The sequence below is a fragment of the Heliangelus exortis genome, chromosome Z (assembly GCF_036169615.1).
Source record: "Heliangelus exortis chromosome Z, bHelExo1.hap1, whole genome shotgun sequence".
In the NCBI taxonomy this organism is placed as follows: Eukaryota; Metazoa; Chordata; class Aves; order Apodiformes; family Trochilidae; genus Heliangelus; species Heliangelus exortis.
In genome coordinates, this window is record NC_092454.1 from 52,618,488 (window position 1) to 52,639,114 (window position 20,627).

Here is a 20,627-nt window from a genome sequence, read left to right on the forward strand (position 1 = left end):
AGGCGCCGCTGTGCGGGGCGGCTCGGTGTAGCTCCCGGTGCCGACCGGAGGAGGCAGAAGCAGCGCGGCGGCGGCAGGGGACCGCATGCGCCTCCCGAAGCCGTGACTGAGCGGCGGGGCGACCGCCGGCTCCGGGCTGCTTCCTGCCGTTCGCCGCTCTGCTCCGCCCTCTGCAAGATGGCGGCCCCAGGTGTGAGCAGGGTCGGTGCTTGTGCCGGTACCGCTGCCGGGATGGACGGCAGCCGAGGGCCTGGGGGCAGCGGTCGCGGCCCAGCTGGCGCCGCAGTGAAGGTGAGACGGGCTGCTGAGCCTCCTGGGCCAGGGCAGGCTGTGGAGGCCGGGGTTGCGCGGTCCCCCCTCAGCTGGGGGAAGGCGTAGTGCGGGAGCCAGGGGCCTGGGAAGCGTCCCGGAAGGCAACGAGGCTCTGCTGGGGCCGGGCCCGGAGGCCCTTTCGGAGGCCTGCGCCGGGCAGAGCCGCGCTGCCGCGGGGTGCTTGGGAACCGGCTGTGGGGCCAGAGGCCGCAGTGTCCGGGAGTGGCTGTCTCGGAAAAAACGCAGCGCCTGGCTCCTTACGGTGGTCAGCTGATGCTGTTGGCTTACGGATTGTCGAGTGGTGTGTTTTGTTTTGTTTTTTCTCTTTTGTTCTGCTTTTATTGTTTGATTGTTGTTATTTTTCTTAATTTATTATTTTTTATTTGTTTGGTTTTATTTTTCTATTTCTGAATGACAATTGATTTTGCTTTTTATTAGCACTTTAAGGTGCTCCGGTCCCCTGTGCTGTTTGTTCCTGCTACTTCGGTGCTGTGTTTGTAACTTCATAAATGGCTAACTTGGTATTACTGACCTTTTTATGTCAATCAGCTGTGAATGGAAACTCTCCACCAGTTGAGAGTCTGCTTTGGGCATTGTCTTCTGTTTCTTTTCCTTTCTGTATCCCCTTTTCTTGCGAGGAAGCTTCTGCTTGGTTGTTCTGCTTGACCAGTGGGTTTTTCTTGTGGCAGTGTATTAAACGCAGTGGGCAAGAAGTAGTGGTGATCAGTTGGGATGCTGAAGATTTAAAATGTTTTGTTGTATCTAATTATTTTTTTAAATATAATTTGTGTGGTCATTATTTGTGTGTTCAAAGCAAAATCATTGACTTAGCCTATATGCTGTGATTGCAGGAATGTTTGTAAAATAGACTGTGGTGTTTGGCTTACTGTATTAAGTTTTGCTTTTTTATCAGCTCAAAACGCAATGTGATGTCTTTTTAAATTGTAGGTTCTTGAATGTGGAGTCTGTGAAGATGTATTTTCTTTGCAAGGTGACAAAGTTCCCCGGCTGCTTTTGTGTGGTCATACTGTATGCCATGACTGCCTTACCAGGCTTCCTCTTCATGGCAGAGCAGTTCGTTGTCCTTTTGATCGACAAGTTACTGAACTAGGTAAGAAAATGTAAGCCTGAAGTTCTTAAAACCTGTCAGACGAGGTTATCTAGAAGATAATACTAGGTACTTCTTAGCTAGAGCTTCTTAATGCTCTGCCTAATTATAATATTTCCAAGTAATGAGCATGGGCTGTTCCTTTTCATTCAGAGAAGCTGCTAAGCACTGTTAAGCACGAGTAAAATAGGTATGATAGAAAAAGAAGAATGAAGATTTTATCTTTATCTTCATCTTCTTGACTCTGGGCTTTCAAGCTTTGTACCCTTGAGGCTTTTTGTGCATCTAACTTTACAAAGGCACTACTATATTTTAAAATGGTGTCTAAGTGTTCCTTAATGAGTATGAGTTTCCTGCTGTTCTAAACACTAAATAAACCTTACAATTAGTTAATTTCTTCTATAGAAAGACTTGTCTGGATGCATGATGAGAAGTGCTAAAAAATGAAGTATTAGTGATAACAAATCTGGTTTTTAGAATGTAAAGTAATTCTATATATATTCAGTAATTGATAGTGTCAGGCCTCACTGTAGTGTCAGAATTTCCCCACTGTAGGGGTGTCTGCAGAGAGCATTGGAAAGGAAAAGATACAGCTTTTATCCAGCGGTGGAGGTTTATTTTAGGCAAAAGATGACACGTTTATAATTCCTTCAGGACAGGAATAGGGTTAGAGAAGACGAGTTATCAGAAGAATTTGTAGTAAGAACATTTGAGAATAGAGCTGGTTCCACTTTTGAATATCATAGGGGAAGAAGCTATTGGAAAAAATCTCTGAGAAGATTTCTGATTTAATATGAAGAAATGACTCTTTAACAATGAAGTAAATATTTAATTAGCATATTTGCTCAAGTAAGAATTCACTTTGCATGAAGAAAATCTGTTAGATTGTAGACCAAACAGGAATAGTCTTACAGACACTCTGTAAGATATGAGAGAGGGGTTTGTTTTCTGGGGGGAGGGAGGTGGTCAGCAGTGAATGCCAATCTAGATGTTGTTAGAAGAGTCACATTTTGGTTTACTTCTTACCTGTGACTGTGGAACTGCACAAGATTTCTTAAAGTACGCTTTTGTGGGGGAGAATGCTAAAGCACAAGACTGGGTCCTGCTGGTTTCAGCTTTTGTGTGTAGGATAGTAGTCTTGCATCCTGCTGGCTAGTCGTAGAAAGAAGGATGGTATGCTGTCACCAGCAGTTGCCAGATAGGTAGATAATTTTAGCAAAGCAGCTTGAAAGTAAAAATACTTCTACAGAAGAGAGTCATAGCCATTTCTAGCCTTAGCAAGTCTTAAGAACTGTCTTAAGAAATAGTATTGCTTCCAGCATGTAAAAATGGTGTGTTTTGTGGAGTGCAGCTCATCATGGCCTGTCTTTGAAGCATCTGTGCATATGTTGTTTTTCTCTAGTCACCTAGTAGTTCCTAGTCTTGGTTAAGTCTGCTGCACGTGTAGTTTGCAGAAATCACAGTGTTAGGGTTTGGAAGGCATCATCGAGTCCAAATGCCCTGCCAGACTAGGACTACCTAATGTAGGTCACACAGGAACATGTACAGGGGGGTTTTGAGTCTCCTTTGGAGAAGGAGACCTCACAGCCTTACTGGGAAGCCTGTTCAAGAGTTTTGTCACTCTCAGAGTGAAAAGGCTTTTTCTTATTAAATAAGCTTTATCTTCTAATGGCTGCAACGTAACATTCTCTTGGCTTTGTTGAGACAGTAAGACAAAAGACAGTTCTCTATTCTTTTCATTATTTATAATCCATTTGCAGATAAGCTTCACGCTTTTGAAAACGGCATTTGTCTTGCTGGCTGTAGTTGGCCTTACTATCTTCATGCTGTCACTATCTCATTTCTGGCTGACACACTCCCTGTTATTCATGTCCTCTTCTTTTGAGAAGAGCCAGATTGTGTAGTGGTTTTGTAAAAGGCACAAACATCCTTTGTAGGCACAAGGATGAGATCATTGGAGTCTTTTTCATTTGTGACCAATGAAGAATCAGAGCTAAAGTCCAGGAGATTAAATGGATGTATTTACATGACTTGTCTTTTAGTATTTTTAAATACAAAATAAACACTCGCTCAGATGTGTTGAAAATATGTATGTTGAGTATGTAGTAGTTTTATAGTAGGTTTAGTGTTTAAAGGTGAAGTTGATTTTTTCTCAAATACATAAATTTTATGGTAGATGCGAGTGAAATGAGGCATAACTTTCTGTATCATAATGCGTGTTACACAGGGCACTTAGTGGTAATAAATTCTGTTTCAGTAGATTACTTGTTAGTATGTAAGCTTTCCCTGGTTTTCCATCTTTGACCAAGGTGCACTGTCAATGAATTAGCAAATCTCAGTATAAATAAATAAAAAGCTACAGAAGGAATTCAAAAGTAGTATAACTTTGTTTCCACTGACAGCTTTAAGTTAGAACTAGAAAATAAATGCAGAATAGCTGCTGACATATCTTTTCTGATCTTTTCTGTTGGGTACATTTCAGTAAATTCTGCATTGACTTTTCTGGCTTGGCTTTCTCATGATAGATATGGAACGGAACTAATGTGATTAAAATTGGATTTGAGAATGTGAAATGTGAACTGAGGAGAGTGCTTCTTTGGTTTATGTTTGGTTGGTTGGTTTATAAACCTGTGAAACCATATTAAAACCTGTGAAAGAAAATACTTCTGTGAGAAAATACAGTGATTGAAAATCATCTTCTGTCTTATCCAGTGTTTGTTTAAAGGCTAATGCGATGTTTGCCTAAAGGCTAATTTGCTATAATCCATCTTGTAAGTAGGCTTATCCTTTTGGTGCATGTTATCCATGTATACTCTGCTATTAATGGCTGTCTGGATTAGAGGTTAATCTATATGAAGGCCACATTAGTATCAACAGTCATTATATTAGTGTGTTGTTAGTGTGAGTATCTTATATACTGTAATAAATGAAGCTTATGCACAGTGAGTTTGGCATGGGACCAGTACTGTTCTAAACGCTGTGGAAGAGAACCAACTAGCCTTTTTCTGTGCTTTGCTTTCTGGGAATTTGTCTAGAAATCTGTCTAGATACAGTTCCAGCAAATCCAAACTCCATTTAAAAAGTGATTTGACATGAGTAAGAATGTAAAAGCAGTTATTACGCTCTGTATTTCTTCAACTTGTAATAAAAGGTGACTCTTCCTTGGCCTGTAGTGTGAAAAACACTGCCTCTGCTAGGAGTGCTAGAGCTAAAAAATATATAAGTTCCAAAGTCAGAATATATCAAGGCAGATGACAGTGCTGGTGCTAACTGTAATTGTGGAGGCCCAGAATATAACTGCTCCGACCTTGTTTCAAGATCTATGGCCAAAAAAAAGTTGAAATACTTCTCTTTTTTTTATTGCAATTTATTTTGTGGAGTGCACTGAGCTCTATTTCGAGTATTGGTTATGAAGCTTTCACTGTGGGAAGGTTAACTGTAGGGAGCACTGTCATGCCCTTGATTTACACTTGATTTCAAAGTTACTAACTAGTGACTTGATAGGTCCATTTCCAGGAAGAAATGTTCCTAAAATTAATGTGCTAAAATTAATGGCCTTTACTGGTAGGCTTTTTTTCCTAAACAGATGGTCAGTGTTGTTTTGTATCAGTTGAGGGTGTTGAAGGGGAGAATAGCTTATATATGCTCCCATTTATAGCTACAGAAAAACAGTATTCATCTGTTGCGTCAGATGAATCTCGCCGTGGGCGTGAGCTCGGTTCGCGAACAGAGTCAATCGAGCTGTGTTGGTTTGAGTTGGTATCAGGGAGCTAACTTCGGTCCGCCTGGCCCTGGAGCCTGCCCAAGAACCACACCCTGCCGATCCCGGGCATGCGCCCCTGGGCCAGCCCCAACTGGGCACAGGCGGGGCGGGCACCGTCCGGGCCCATCACCCGGCAAGTCCTGGCACCTGCTGCCTACATTCATCCATTTGCTGGGTCTTGTAACTGCTTGCTGCTCACTGTAGTTGGTGATTTTGTGTTCGTTTGGAACAGCACTTTCATGCTAATAATACCTTGACATCCATAGAGTGTTTTATAAATCCCAGTTGTTGAAGAATCTCCATTTAAACCACCATTCTATTCTGATTGTCCATCTGTAACTGGTTGTTCCTGATTTCCAGAAGTTATAGTTGTGATCAAATAGAACTTTCTAGATGTGATGTATTGAGGAGAATCTCAGATGCTGTGTACTTAGCTCCTGAAAATGGCAAATACTCCATTTGAGGAATGTCTGAATATTACTAGAATGTTTTGGGTTTTGGTCTTTTTTCTCTTCAATATATAACAACTCTGCTTAGAGGAAGTTCCTAGGTGCTTTCTGTATTGGATGCAAATCACTTTTGAAGAGCCATCTCTTCAGTGTGCAGAAGTTAACAGTTCCAGAGTGTCAAAAATCAAGCAAGTGGTGTGGAAGGATTGCTGGGCTGAATAGGAATTTTCTTGTAGAATTTAGGCAGAAATGAAAGTGTACGGACATTGAAAACAAGACAGGCAAGGTGGGAGGATTTCAGAAATGTTGTTTTCCAATGTAGGGAGGTGAGATTTCCATCTGGCCAGCATCTGAAGGACAACAAAAAGAATTTTTCAAAATATGTAAACAGCAAAAAGAGTATTAGAGACAACACTGCTTGATGTGATTGGTGACCTTACAAATAAGGACAAATGCAAAGTGGAGCCATTTAATCCTGGAGTAGTTCTGGTTATATGTGCAAATTTGGGGTTGAGAAGCTGAAGAGCAGCCCCACAGTAAGAGATCTGGAGTTTGGGTTGATAGGATGGGAGGTTGAACATGAGTTGACAGTGTGCCCAGGCAACAAAAAGAGACAACTGTGTCCTGAAGAGCATCAAGCACATGCACAAGCATAGTTAGCTGGTCAAGTGAGGTGACTCTATACTTTACTGGTGTGACCTTACTTCCAGTGCTGTATGCAGTTTTGGGTGTCTCAATATAAGAAGTCCACCAAACTACTAAGAAGTGTGTCTGAATGAGGGCTACTAATATGGTAAAAGAACTCGAGGGCAAGACTTCAGAGAAGCAGCCAAGGTCAGTTGGTTTGTCCAGCTTTGAGAAGAGAAGGCTGGAGCGTGACCTGCAACGTTCTCAAGGGTGGCAGCAGAAGGGGAGGTGCTGACCTTCTCTGGAGACCAGTGATGATAGGACATGAGGAAACTGAATGAAGGTGTGTCAGGGTAAGTTCAGATTGGGTATTCGGAAAAGATTCTTGGCTGAGAGGGTGGTCAGTCACTGGAAGAGGCTCCCCCAACAAAGTCACAACACCAAGCCTGTCACACTTCGAGCATCTTGACAGTGCTCTTAGTCATATGGTTTAGTTTTTCGTAGCAGGGAGTTTGACTTGATAATACTTATGGATCCCTTCCAATTCAAGATATTCTGTCACTCTAATTCTTTCATTTAGAAAGAAAATGAGAGAAGAGAATGAGCCAACTATCTGGAGGCTGGCTTTGCAGAAAAAGGACGTGGGGAGTCCTGTTTTATGTGGTGTGCTCTTGCAGCAAAGAAAGCTAACTGTATCCTGGGCTGTGTTAGGAGGAGTGTTGCCAGCAAGTGCAGGGTGGTGATTCTTTCCCAGTCCTTCCTTTCGAAAGCACTGATGGTACCACTCCTGGAGTACTGTGTCTAGTTTTGGACTTCCCGTACAAGAGAGATGTGAAGTTACTGGAGCAAAAAGTCAGTAAAATAATGAGGTTCTGAAACCACTTGTATATGAAGAAAGACTGAGAGATATTTTACAAATACCTGAAAGGAGGATGTAAAGAAGACAGAGCCAGGCTCTCTTCAGTGTGTTTAGTGGCAGAACTAGAGGCAATGTGCACAAATAGAAACTCAGGAAGTTCTGTCTCCACTGAGCATGACCAAGCTCTAGCACAGCTTCCTTGGAGAGGTGGTGGAATCTTCCTCTGTGGAAGTCTTCAAAAGCTGTTTGGGTGTGCTCCAACCTTAGTATTCCATACAGAATGACACTGACATGACGAAAAAGAAGTAATTCTGTGGTCAGTAATGATGAGGCACCTTTACCTTGCAACAGAGAAAATATCTTAAATTTAATGACAGTGATGCTGAAAGAAGTCAAGGAATGATAATTTATTGGAGAAGCAATCAGTATGGTTCTGATAATGTACATGGCCTATGCAGGCAGCATTTAGCAGCAGTCAGAGAGATGCAGTTTGTGTTAACCTTTACAAGATGAGGATGATTCAGAAATAGACATGGAGTTCTGCTTTGCAATAGGGACTGTGAGGTAGCTTCCTTTTTGGTATATAAAATAGTGTTATATGTGGGTCTTTTCTGAATATTGTTTTAAGTCATCTTCAGGCTTTTATTGGACTATAATAATTAATTATTATAATAATTAATTATAATAATCAATAATTAATTATTATAATTAATAATTAATCATTATAATTAATAAATATAAAAACGCAATAAGTGTTGCATCTTGTGATTCAGGGAATAATAAGAGATTTGGCAGTGTGAATTCTTAGCAGCTTGTGTTGGTAGAGTAGTGAGTTCATTGTACATTGTTATGCAAAATGCTGTTTTTTTATGATGTACATTAGTTTGTGTGTTTGTTGTAATTGCTGGCTTTTGTGGATAATTTTACAAATGTTTTTACTGAGTTGTTTTTTTGGTTTTTTTTTTTTTGTAATCTTGTTGTTCTTTAAGTAGGGAAAAAATGCATAAATAGTAAATAGTACCACAATGGAAGGAAAAAAGGAAGAGGATAAAAAGATGGTGTGAGTTTACACAGAAAAAGGGGTGGTTGTATCTCACTCTAGTTAATATAATTAATGTGCTCCTAATATTTGTCAGAATCCCAGCTGTGGTATGTGGAACTTCTATTCAACGTGTTTTCTTGAGGTTTTTCTTCCTCTATTCTGCTTCATTTAATTCTTCCTCAAAATAGGAGATTCTGGTGTCTGGGGCTTGAAAAAGAATTTTGCTTTGCTGGAACTCTTGGAACGGTTGCAGAATGGACCAGCTGGGCCATGCGGGACAGCAGAAGAAGCCATTGGTCTATCTGGAGAGGTACTGAGTTTTATAAAAGGAAAACCTTTGTTAAATTTGCTTAAGGTTATCTGTGGGTAGAAAAAAAAAAAATCAGTTCTTCACCAAATGTAACTTTAATAGTAATGCTGTTTTCTTTCAGTTTGTTTGTCCAGTGGTGTTTTCTCTGTAACTTTGTAATACTTTGTTCTGTGATGACTTTTGGAGGAAATGACTGGAGCCTGGATTATTTTATCTTCCAAACTTTTACAAGTTCCATTGAAGTTTGGGTTTATTAAATCACTGAATACCTCTGGATGACTTTATTGGAGTTGACTGCAAAGGAAACTGACTCTGTTTTTTGAAAATTAACTGAGAATTTGATTTTAAGTTTTCAAATTAGTCTAAATATTTATTAGTGTGTAACTTTTAATGAAATTCAGTTTTCAGACTTATGTTGATGACAGGCCTTCTGATGTTCCTCAGTTATTTGGGTTAAATGTTAACTTCAGTTTTGTTGTTTTGTTTTATTAGAGTATCATTCGTTGTGATGAAGATGAAGCCCATGTTGCATCTGTGTATTGCACTGTTTGTGCCACTCACTTGTGTGCAGACTGTTCCCAACTGACTCACTCTACAAAGACACTAGCGAAACACAGGCGTGTGCCTCTTGCTGATAAGCCTCACGAGAAGACCATGTGCTCCCAACACCAAGTGCATGCCATTGAGTTTGTTTGCTTAGAAGAGGGTTGTCAGGGGAGTCCTCTTATGTGCTGTGTCTGCAAAGAATATGGAAAGCATCAAGGTCATAAGGTACTGCTAATAATCTATTTCTAATCATCCTGTGGGGTGGCTTGCATAATTAGTTATCCAATTAAAGTACAAAAGAGGACAGATAGGTCTTAGTAAGACTGACTTCGTACTGTTGTTTTGTTTTCCTGTTGTTTCTGACTGCTATGGTAAAATTACAAGAAAAAAAAAACCACATTTATTTTCTAAGACCACAGTAAGTTATTTATATATTAAGATGCACAGTCCCTTCCTGTGATGCTTTTCTGAAATTCTTGCTGTATTGAATCACCAGCTATGAAAACTGTTTTCATTATTCAAACACTAGGTTCACCCAACCTGGTGGAATGTAACTGCCCTTCTTATTTGTAACTGCTTATAGCAAATTTGTATCTGTATATAAGCATACATGTGCATGCATATATTAAATATGTTGTAAAATAGATGCTATTAAGGAGGATATTTGTGATTGATCATTGATATGTTGCTTTTAATTAATAGCATTCTGTCTTGGAACCAGAAGCAAACCAGATTCGTGCATCCATTTTAGACATGGCCCACTGTATAAGAACTTTCACAGAAGAAATCTCAGATTATTCCAGAAAATTAGTTGGAATTGTTCAGCATATAGAAGGAGGAGAACAAATAGTTGAAGATGGAGTCGGAATGGCACATACTGAACATGTATGTTTTGTTTTTTTTTTCCCCACGTGTACAGAATGTTTACTTCTTGTAAGCTAAGGAGTTTCTTTGAATATTATACATAGGTTTTTCCAAACAGGACCTTCTTATATCTACCAAGATGTTATTGAAGCTTAAGCCAGCAAATAAGAGGGGCACTTGTAGTCCATTACAATGTTTTGAGGCTACATGAAAATAGGGAGGCAGTAGAGAAATCCGTATAACTGCTAATACACTATCAAAGTACTGTGACAGATTTCTTCTGTTCTGAGGTGCTGTTATACTATTGAGGCTTTTTTTTCCTGGTCCTTTTTAGTAGGATGTGTATACATACATACGAGTAAGTTACTTGATTATTGGAGTAAATTCTTGGAGGATCTTAACTACCCCTAAGACTAGTAAGACTTGCTCTGTAACTGTGACTTCAATTGTCATGTAGCTGAAGCAGATGTGAACATAAGTTAGAAACTGGGATAAAATGAAAAATGTACTTCTGTAATCAAATGGTGTCCTTAATCCTCTGAATCTCCTGACTGCTCCACTGTAGGTACCAGGGACTGCAGAGAACGCTCGGTCCTGCGTCCGAGCCTATTTTTCTGATCTTCATGAAACCCTTTGTCGTCAGGAGGAAATGGCTCTTAGTGTTGTTGATGCTCATGTGAGAGAGAAGTTGATTTGGCTTAGGCAACAGCAAGAAGATATGACTATCCTCTTGTCACAGGTTTCAACAGCTTGCCTTCATTGTGAGAAGACTTTACAACAGGTGGGTTGGCAATTGAGCTGTAGCATAAATGTGTGGAACTGCAAATTAAACTTAAGCTAAAAGAGATAGTACTCTACATTTTTATTTCTGTTACAATATTAAAACGATGATATAGAATGAGATTGAAGTGTTCTTTACAACGTGTTAGACAAGGGTCATCAGTACCAAAGCACTGAGTCCTGCAATTGCTGAAAAATCTTATGGCATGATTCTCTCACCTGAGGTATTTTCTGCTTTTTTTGTGAGATTAGTAGGGTGGAGAGATGAAACGGAAGCAAAAAGCCTACAGGATTTATGGGAAGGATTTTACAGTTGCAATTAGGAGTATGGGTGTTTGAACATAATTGTCACATGAGGCTGGTAGGAAAAAAAGTTTGAGGACTAAATAACTTTCAGTAGCGTTTGCATTACTGGTAACTCATATATTAAATGTGTGAAGAAAGTGTCTTTATGAAAGTATCTAGTTGGTCCATTATTCACTTTAATGATAGCAAGTAGTAAGCACTATATGTACTGAAGAGTAAACTGAGTGTCAGAAATTACTTCTTTAATGGGTTACTTGCACTTTGAAATTTTTTTTAGAGGTAGTGTCTGGCTGCTTAGTCAGATGTACTTTAAACTGCAAATTTTTCCATCATTAATGGGTGGTTATTAATCTTTCTGTTAAGCGAGTGGATGTGGGCTCCTCTGTTCTAGCTGCTGGAATTATATATGAATTATGTTAATCCTATTTACATATTACACTACTGTCTTTTGTAATTTATATACTTTTATTCCTGCTGGACTAAGAGACATCAAAGAAAAAGGTTTTGAAAACTGTGGAACTATTTAGTATCTTTTAGCTTTAAGGAAGAATGAGAAAGCCTTCACATTTGCTTTGCATTTTAAAGTAAATCTGTTTGGTAAATATGAATTTCTTTAGAGTATTTGTATTTAAAATGCTTTATTTACAGCCATCATCCACATTGTGTTAGGTTATGTTAAGTAAGTTAGTAATGGGTATGCATGCTTTTGTTTTCTTTGTCTGTTTAGGATGACTGCAGAGTAGTGTTGGCCAAACAGGAAATTACAAGATTGCTAGAAACCCTACAGAAACAACAGCAGCAGTTTACAGAACTTGCAGATCATGTGCAGCTGGATGCTAGCATACCTGTCACTTTTACAAAGGTATTCATAATCTCACAATAGTACAGCTATCCACTTTGTGAAGTCCTAAATGTAATTTAAAAGAAAGCAGGAATAATACATATTCATTATGATGCTGCATTTGTTGGAGCAAAGCTAGGCAGTTCAGTAGCACTGAAAGCCACAGTGTTTTAAATGGTGAGTGCCATCCTGGAGCTTGAGCTACAAAACTACTATTCTGTTATAATCAGTGTGAGGAACATTTGGTTGACATTGGCTACATCAGTAGCTTTGAACATCAGCTGCTTTCTTTTAAACATGTAAGACAGTTTTTGTGAATTCTAAAAATTTCTTTGGAAACATCCCTGATCTGTTGTACATTCAACTCAGAGCAGGAGTTGACCCTTTGTTTTTTCACGTATTATGCCTTTTTCAAGAGAACAGCATAACTTCTGCAAAATTATTTGATTTCCTGAAAACTGCACACCTATTTTCAAATTAAATAATGCTGTTACAACTTTCATCTTATATTAAAAGTAATGTATTTCTTTCAAATTGCTAAATGATAATTTGTCATATAGTTGCTTTGTTTTCTCTGACACGATTCCTCTTCCAAGTAGTTTCTTTTTGTTGTTGCTTTAAAATAATTCCAGTACCACCTGTTCTTTGAAGAGAATGAAATTGTGTGGAGTTTGACACTCAAGTGATACTTTTCACATAGGAAACCCTAAAGAACAAGAAGTACTTTGCTAAATAGGTTTTTTTGGCTTTGATTAGATGAAAGAACTATAGAATCTCTTGTTGCTGAGATGAAACTAAGCATTTGACTGTTACTTTTAAAGCTTGCGTTACAAGGAAAGGAATGCTTGTGTGGGGATTCTGTACCAGTCCTCATTAATGTCAGAAATTCAGTTTTCCAAATCGCAAATATTCAGTTAGTTTTAGTCTGTGGAGGATGGTGCTAAGGATCTTCTGAGCTCCCAAATAGTCTGGTTTCAAGAAAGAAACAGACATATTCATGCATGAATAATACATCCAGATCTGTTAGTTGCAGAAACCACACTGCTGGCCCAGTGAGTCCAAGCTGTTAAGCAAAGGGAGGGTATTTAGGTGAGTCATCACCATGTGCTTTCCCTGTTCCTTACTTTCAGGTGTATTCAGTACTTACCTAGTTTCAGACAATGTGCTAGACTAGGTGGACCTTAGGTTTGTACATGCAGTCACATTGGTACGTATTGGTCTTGTACCTGGAGAGACTGCAGAATTTTTGCAGTCAGTAAGTAGCACTTCTATTGCAAGAAGAAATAAAAAGCTGTGTAGCATAGACACAGATTTTTGTATGTTGCTTGCCCAGCACAGGTAAGTGTGCTTCAGAAGTACAGTTCAGAGATACATAGTAATGCTAGCCCACATTGTCCATTTTACAATTTGCACTATGCTGCTTTATATTATCTTGATCACAGTGATCACATTCTTAGTATCATCTTGTTCAATACTAACGGTGGCTTGGTCTAAACTCTAAATAGGAAGTTGATTCTCTACCCTTGCCTCCAAACAAGACTTGGGGATTTCTTCATTTGTTTGTTTGCTTTTGGTATTTCAGATTACTGCTTAAAGCTAGTAATGTTGCTGTTGTGATGTGGTAATGGACTGGAAGTGGCTTGAGGTCAAGAGGTATAGTTATGGAGCCTCCAGCAAGCAAACAGTTCTGTAGGTGAGGACATCAGTAATGTGACAAAACATAGTGGAAAAGCTACAGCAGCAACAGAGTTTTCTGGTCAGAGAATTCAAATTGTAATAAACAACTCCTCATGTAGTTTAAAACAAGAATTATGACAGAATTTGAAATTTCATCAAGTTACAGACATACTAGCATAAGATTGGCTGTCATTCTGAAAGGCATGTGATTAAATTGGGCAGAATTTACAGGTTCATTGCAGAGATTATTGGATAGTTTTGTTTATATTATTGCTGGAGGTGATTGTACCTTGTATTTTTGGAAGCCATCCATTTAATCACTTCGCAAATAGTAGCAGGTATCTTAAACATACGGATTTTCTAATTTGAATTTCCTAAACTTGCTCTTGTTTTGTGTATGCTGTTTCTTCCAGGACAACAGGGTACATATTGGACCAAAAATGGAAATTCGAGTTGTCACTCTAGGATTAGATGGAGCTGGCAAAACAACTATTTTGTTTAAGTTGAAGCAAGATGAATTCATGCAGCCAATTCCAACAATAGGTTAGTAATAACTATTAAATCTAATTATTTTCTGAATGTTTGACCGATTTGCAGAATTTTATTATTTTTTATCTGTAAATAACAAGGCTATAAAATGTTAATATTTTTGTTCTAGGCTTTAATGTCGAAACAGTAGAATACAAGAATTTGAAGTTTACTATATGGGATGTAGGGGGGAAGCACAAATTGAGGCCCTTGTGGAAACATTATTATCTCAATACTCAAGGTGAGACTAATACAACTTTTAAACTGCATTTTGTCTTCTAGCTTGTGTTTCAGAGCCAAAAAGATGATTATTGGAAATTATTTATAACCATAGAAAATTGTTCTCATGCAAGGCACAGCTCCTAGATTCTTGAGCTAAGAAATTTTAATCCAGTTGTTTATAGTGTCTGCTGCATGATAAAGGTACATTCTCCATAAATCTATCAGACAGGACATGGAGCCAAGCAAAATTAAGAGACTCTTGAACTGGTTCTAGCTGACATCAAGACATGGTGCAGTGCTCCAAAGTTTGCATAGTGACAAATGGTATTTGCCAGGTATGAAATTTTAATGGCACATGAAATGCAAATACTCAAACTCCAAGAGACTTATTTGGTAACTTAAATTCTATGAAGTTCTTCAACCTCTAACTTAGTAGTGCAGTTTAATACCTGGTCACAGACCAGGCTGCTGATTCTGAAATCACTGTCCTAAGTGATGCCGATTTAGAAATTCATGCTGTGCCTTCTATAAATCCTCTACGGTTGTTTCTCAGTTTAGAAAGGTGTTCCTCTTCATTAATTCACTCAGAATTAACTGAAAGACTTTAGAATGACAGTCACCAATTTGTACTCTGCTTTGTGCATTAATTCAGCCTTCACTGCAGACTTAAAAATTTTAAATTGTTCATCTTTTCGAACTTATAAAAATTGTGTTTTGGGATTTCTTTTGTCCTCATAAAATTTACTGAGTAAACACCAGTAGTATGAAATTATGTCTACCTTGAATAATTGTATGTTGGAGAGAAAGTCTACAAACAATTAATCTGGTGCATACATGTGGTAAGTTTTTTTTAGTTCAGTGTGGTAGGGTTTTCCATTACAAAATCCATGAGTTGAGATTCTGTCCTCTAGCTCTGCCTTGCTGTTTGTCAGATCTTCCTGGCATCTTGGTTACTCTGTAGTGGACACTAGAAAATGCTGCTGCTCTGTAGGCAGTAGATGGCAATCTTCTCTTGATTGTGTTGTCTGTAGCTGGAGGGAGCTGTGCCGATTTGGCTGAACCTGTAAATTTTACAGGCAGTTAAGGGAAACTGGAAGTGTCTTATGGGAGCTGGTTGATTATAACTGGATCTAGAAATGATACTCAATCCACACATAGTATATCTGGTTTTAGACCTAAGAAGTTGAAATATCACAGCCGTCATGCTAGCCTAAGCAAAAACCTTCAGACTTTTTTTCCCTTTTTTTGGGATGAATTTGGGATGAAAATTTTTATCAGAAGTGTAGAGGTATGTAAGAAATTTCTCAGCTCTCTTGGATTCAAAATTGAAGTTGCACACTGATGAGAAACTTCACATAGACAACTACTTGAAAGAACTGTGTAAAGTTGAAAGCTAATCCTGCTGAGTTTATATGTGGGTGTGTGTAAAACAATTCTCTCTTTCTTTCATAGCTGTGGTGTTTGTTGTCGATAGCAGTCACAGAGACAGGGTCAGTGAAGCACACAGTGAACTTGCAAAATTGTTAACAGAGAAGGAATTGCGAGATGCCTTGCTCTTGATCTTTGCTAATAAACAGGTACTTGTGATTTTTTTTTTTTTTTTTTTTTTTCATTCTGTTACTCTTTTCACCAGTTTGTATATCGAACTCCAGCTCTGCTGCGGGTAGGGAATTGTAGTGCTGAAAACATAAAACATAGATGCTTTCCTTATGTTTATAGCTGATAAAATAAGTGATGCTAGAGTGCTTAGTAGATTCAACAACCAGTTTGGTTTTTTTATGGTAACAAGTAGTAAATCTGTGACTGTTTCATTTGGCTTTGTGTTCGGAAAACTTTTGTGTGATCTGTAGCTTCTATCTAAGTCATCATCTGAAAATAAAATGCTTCAAACCATATAGGGAAGAATAATTGAGCCTTTGTATCTGATTCTGTTGCAGGATGTAGCAGGTGCTCTTTCAGTGGAAGAAATCACAGAACTGCTTAGTCTCCACAAACTCTGCTGTGGCCGTAGCTGGTATATTCAGGGTTGTGATGCCCGAAGTGGTACAGGTCTTTACGAAGGACTGGACTGGCTTTCCAGGCAGTTGGTGGCTGCTGGTGTCCTGGATGTGGCTTAATCTTTCTTATGGCAGCTGCAATTTAAGGCTGTAGTTTACTGTTTTGTTTTGTTTGCACGATTTAGGAGGTAGTCAGGTCTGCTCTCTGAAGAGGGGATTTTATTTAACTTGATGGTTACAGAAAAATAAAAGCCGTTATCCTGTACTGGATAGTTGGTTCAGTAAACTTGTGCTATTACAGTGTTTATGAAATTTGATACATTTACAAATAATGGAATGAGCTCATTTTGAGGGTGCCTTGAAATTCTTTCTGGTGAAATTAGGTTGTTAGAAATTAGAATTCTTCTCGTTAGAGTTAATACTTACAACAAAGTAACAGAATTTAACTTAGGTCTGCAAGAAATTGAGTGGTTTACACATACTTTCCCAGGAAATTATTAAAAAATCCATCTCAAATTATTAGAATAGCCAGCTCTGTCTGTTAGTTATAAATAAATGGTGCTAGAATTTAATATCTAAAGAATGCATTAGTCTATAGGTGACAGTGCACTGCAAAAAGAAAATATAATTCTGGTTATTTATGAGCTTCCCTGTTTGTTACCAGAGGGCATCATAATGGGCAAAGAAACCTGAGAAGGGGGGAACAGTGTTGCAGGGCTAGGGGGCTGTGGCATTGTTTAGCTAGTAATTTTCTAGTTGTGGGATTTTGGGGTTTTTTTGTTAATTGTACACATCTAATCTATTTATGGACACACTACAGTGATACAGAGATGGAAGAGCTTTGTGTGTGCTTGAGGACATAATTGTCTCTGGAGGTTAAGCTTACTCATCAAGTCGAATGAAGTTTAAAATAAACAAAAAAACTTCTTGAAGAAGCAGCATGGTATGATGTCAGTCCAGCTGTGTAGTCTTACATAGAAGTCATGCTTCCAGATTAAGGTAGTGGCCTCAAAATATTAAATAACACAATGTAAAAGCAGTGTACATTAATTATAAACCTTACGTAGAAGAGCAGATGGCAAAATGTGATATAAACCTTCCATAATTAGATTTTCAATCTTACTGTATCTTCCAAATGGAACTGCCACCTATGCCTTTATTTTTGAAGATTACTCATTTGCAAGCCCATGATATGTGAATGTAGCAGCCTTTAAATTTAGAGATGGTTGCAGTGACTCAGTGATGTCTTTTAATCTGCTGCACATGCAACTCTGCTAACAATTTAACCTGTCTGCTGTGTGCACCAGAATCTTCTGTCCCCCTTTTTAAAGTGCATAGCCATAACCAATTGAGGAAGCTATGCCATGGAATATTTTTGTTGCTAAAGGAGCTACAAAAAGCATGGCCAGTAGATCAAAACTGCCTATTACCTTTTCTTAATGGAATACAGGTGAATTGGGAGAACTGGACAGTGGAGGTGAGCAGTATTTTTTTCACAGATGGGTAATGTTTTCGTCACACTAAGAAGTTTACCTGTGAAAGCTCAGAACTTCATGTGGCAAAGAAAACACAGCCCATTGTTTTTTGCTATGACTTTTATTGTAATATCAATTTTATTATGTTTTGTGACTAAATACCTTAGATAAAACCAAGAATGTGTAAACAAATACTTCAGTGCATTCGCACCTTTATTCAGTGACACGTATTTGTAGTTTTGTAACTTAAATGTCATGTACGTGGTGTTAAATTCAGCTTTGTTTTCAGCAAGTCTTGGAAAAGCAAGACTTCAGCAAGACTTGGAAAACTGATTGAAAGAACACTTAAGCTTTAAAAAAATAGTTAAATGCCTGATACGGGCTTCAGTGCCTATGTGTGTGTATGTATATATATATATATATATATATATATATATATATATATATATATAGGTACTGAGAAGGAGTATCTGCTCTTTGCTTCAGACAACCTGATAAATGTGGAAAGAGGTTATGACAGAGTGAAGTGTTTTCTTGCACATACCAAACCAGAAGTTGTTCATCATTCCCAGCATGTAACTTCTTGCACAAGACAGTTAGCTTCTCTGACTTGAGCATCTGCTTAGCCTGTACTGCAGAGCAGACCCAAACCTTGCTAGGGTTCTGCTGTCTATAGCTCTTTCTAGAATATCAGTAAATCCTGCTAAACATGGTATATACATTTTATTAGAACATTTTTAACAGAGAAGATAGGATTCTTTAGAAAAAACTTGATTCTGTAATTTTATTTTAGCTGACTTATGCTTCAGTTATACCTGCCTCTCAGTGTAGATCTCCTTCAAAATGTTTAGGGTGTCCAGTTTGAATTTTTCTTAACATCACATTTGAAGGCAGAGGAAAAATACTCGACACATATTTTTTTAACACAGAAGCTTGCTTGTTATACATGGAATGCTACCATAAAGTGTTTTTAAATGGAGTTTATTTAAGATGACTTGAAAGAACTGTGAAAGTGTTGCATCTGTCTGTGAACTCTTTAGTGTGAAAAGGTACACTAAGATGTTTGTGTTATAAATTAATAGTACATATGAACTGCTTCAGTTATAATTTTAAGCTTGTTTCACCAGTGTTACTGAACTTTAGCTTTTAGTGTACTGACTTACACAATATGTAGTTGGAATAGTTCAACTAGAACTCACTCAAGCTTTACTATGAGGATTATTTGAAAATACTGAATAACTTTTCATAGGATTTTGACATAATTATGAAACTGAGCTAATAAAACTAAATCCAGTAACTGTGCTGTGGCTTTTTTTAGAAGAATCTCAGCTCAAACAGTATGTCTAGTCTAACTGAAAAATTGTTTTATCACTTGATGTGGTCTTACTGTATGCTAGCTTCAAATTTATTGTGAACTGTGTGGATTATATTCTGAGAGAATTCTTACTCTGAATTGTGGGAGTAGGTGTGGATGTTATGTAAAGATGTTGTGAAAGAAAACTGAAAGACTTAACTAAAATGTTTTAGTGCATGTTTTGTAAAGATGTCCTGAAAGAAAATGCTTGTTCAGTGGAAACAATTTGTGAGCTGCTGCAGTTTCAGAAAATGAATTCTTTTCAATAAAGTATGGAAAACTTTGAGAATTTTAATAAACTTACCATTTTTCTTGTTAAATAAAATCTCAGAGTAGTGTTGTCCTACATTTAGCTTCTACAGTAAGTTTTTCTGTTGATCTCTGAAGATTTCCCTTTATCTCACCGGAGATGAGCTTCTTGGTGCATAGTGAATTTTATTAGGATGCATCACAACTCATTTCAAAAACAGAGTTACAGGAACTGTACACTCCTGCATGTTCCATGAGTTCAGTTGTGTTATTTGAGCATACAGAAAGTTAATGTTACTGTATTTACAGTAGGCTTAACTATCCAACATAATAACAGGACCAGATGTAGTCCTAGGTTCACAACAGCTTAAGCAGTTGTCTTTGCTTTTGTTGAGGACTGCATCAGCGACACCTGATGTAAGTAAGCATAGCTGAGATGACTGCCATAATTTATTTTGAAGTATGTATTTCAGTAGTAGTATTAATGTTTGCTGGACTTTGGGTAAAAATTAAGCCAGAAACAGACTCCCTAGACTAATATAATGAGAAAGCACACACTGAAAGAAAAAAGCATTATTTGCAACGCTAGACAAGTTGTGTAGGACTTTACACACTGGCATTCCAAGAGTTGTTTATTGCTCCTGGACACAGAAGACCACATTACACACCATTTTTATATGACAGAGGTAGATTTTATAGTTGTCATAGCAAACAGCATCCACCTTGTTTGGGGACAAACTTGTATCAGGGCCTGTTGTGGAAGGACAAGGGGGAGTGTTTTTAAACTAGAAGAGGGTAGATAGAGACTTGGATCTAAAGAAATTTTTTATAATGAGGGTGGTGAAACACTGGACAGGTTGCCCAGAGAGGTGATAGATGCCCCTTCTCTAAAACTATTCAAGATAAGGTCAGATGGGGCTCTGAGAATCCTAGAGTTGTTGGGAAGGAACCTTTAAAGGTCATTTAGTTACAACCTGCTGCAATAAGCAGGAACCTCACCTAGATGAGGCTGGATGGGACTCTGGGTAACCTGGTGTGGCTGAAACTGTCTCTGCTTTTACTACAGGGAGCTGGGACTAGATGACCTTTAAAGGTCTCTTTCAACCAAAACTATTCTATGATTTTGATTTTCCATGGACACATACACGAGTTTACTTAGTACTGTGAAAAGGATTAAGTATATATGAAAGATACATATAAATATGAAAAAGTTACAAACTATGCCCTGACTTTTTAATGGAGGTTATCATGACACGTGGTGTGGGTGTTTCTCTTCAGTTTTGCATAACAGCAAAGCAAAAAAAAACAGAAGACTTCA

General features: G+C 38.1%; 1 protein-coding gene across 1 annotated transcript; it reads left to right on the plus strand.

Moving 5' to 3' along the window:
- Positions 1-160: 160 nt before the first annotated feature.
- Positions 161-16,501, plus strand: TRIM23 (tripartite motif containing 23). The gene is made up of 11 exons (XM_071731715.1): positions 161-291; positions 1,261-1,423; positions 8,349-8,470; positions 8,963-9,241; positions 9,719-9,901; positions 10,446-10,661; positions 11,694-11,828; positions 13,898-14,027; positions 14,143-14,253; positions 15,687-15,811; positions 16,172-16,501. Exons 1-11 carry the CDS (start codon positions 178-180, stop codon positions 16,349-16,351), a joined length of 1,758 nt encoding a protein of 585 aa, XP_071587816.1. The 5' UTR covers positions 161-177; the 3' UTR covers positions 16,352-16,501.
- The last annotated feature ends 4,126 nt before the right edge of the window (positions 16,502-20,627 follow it).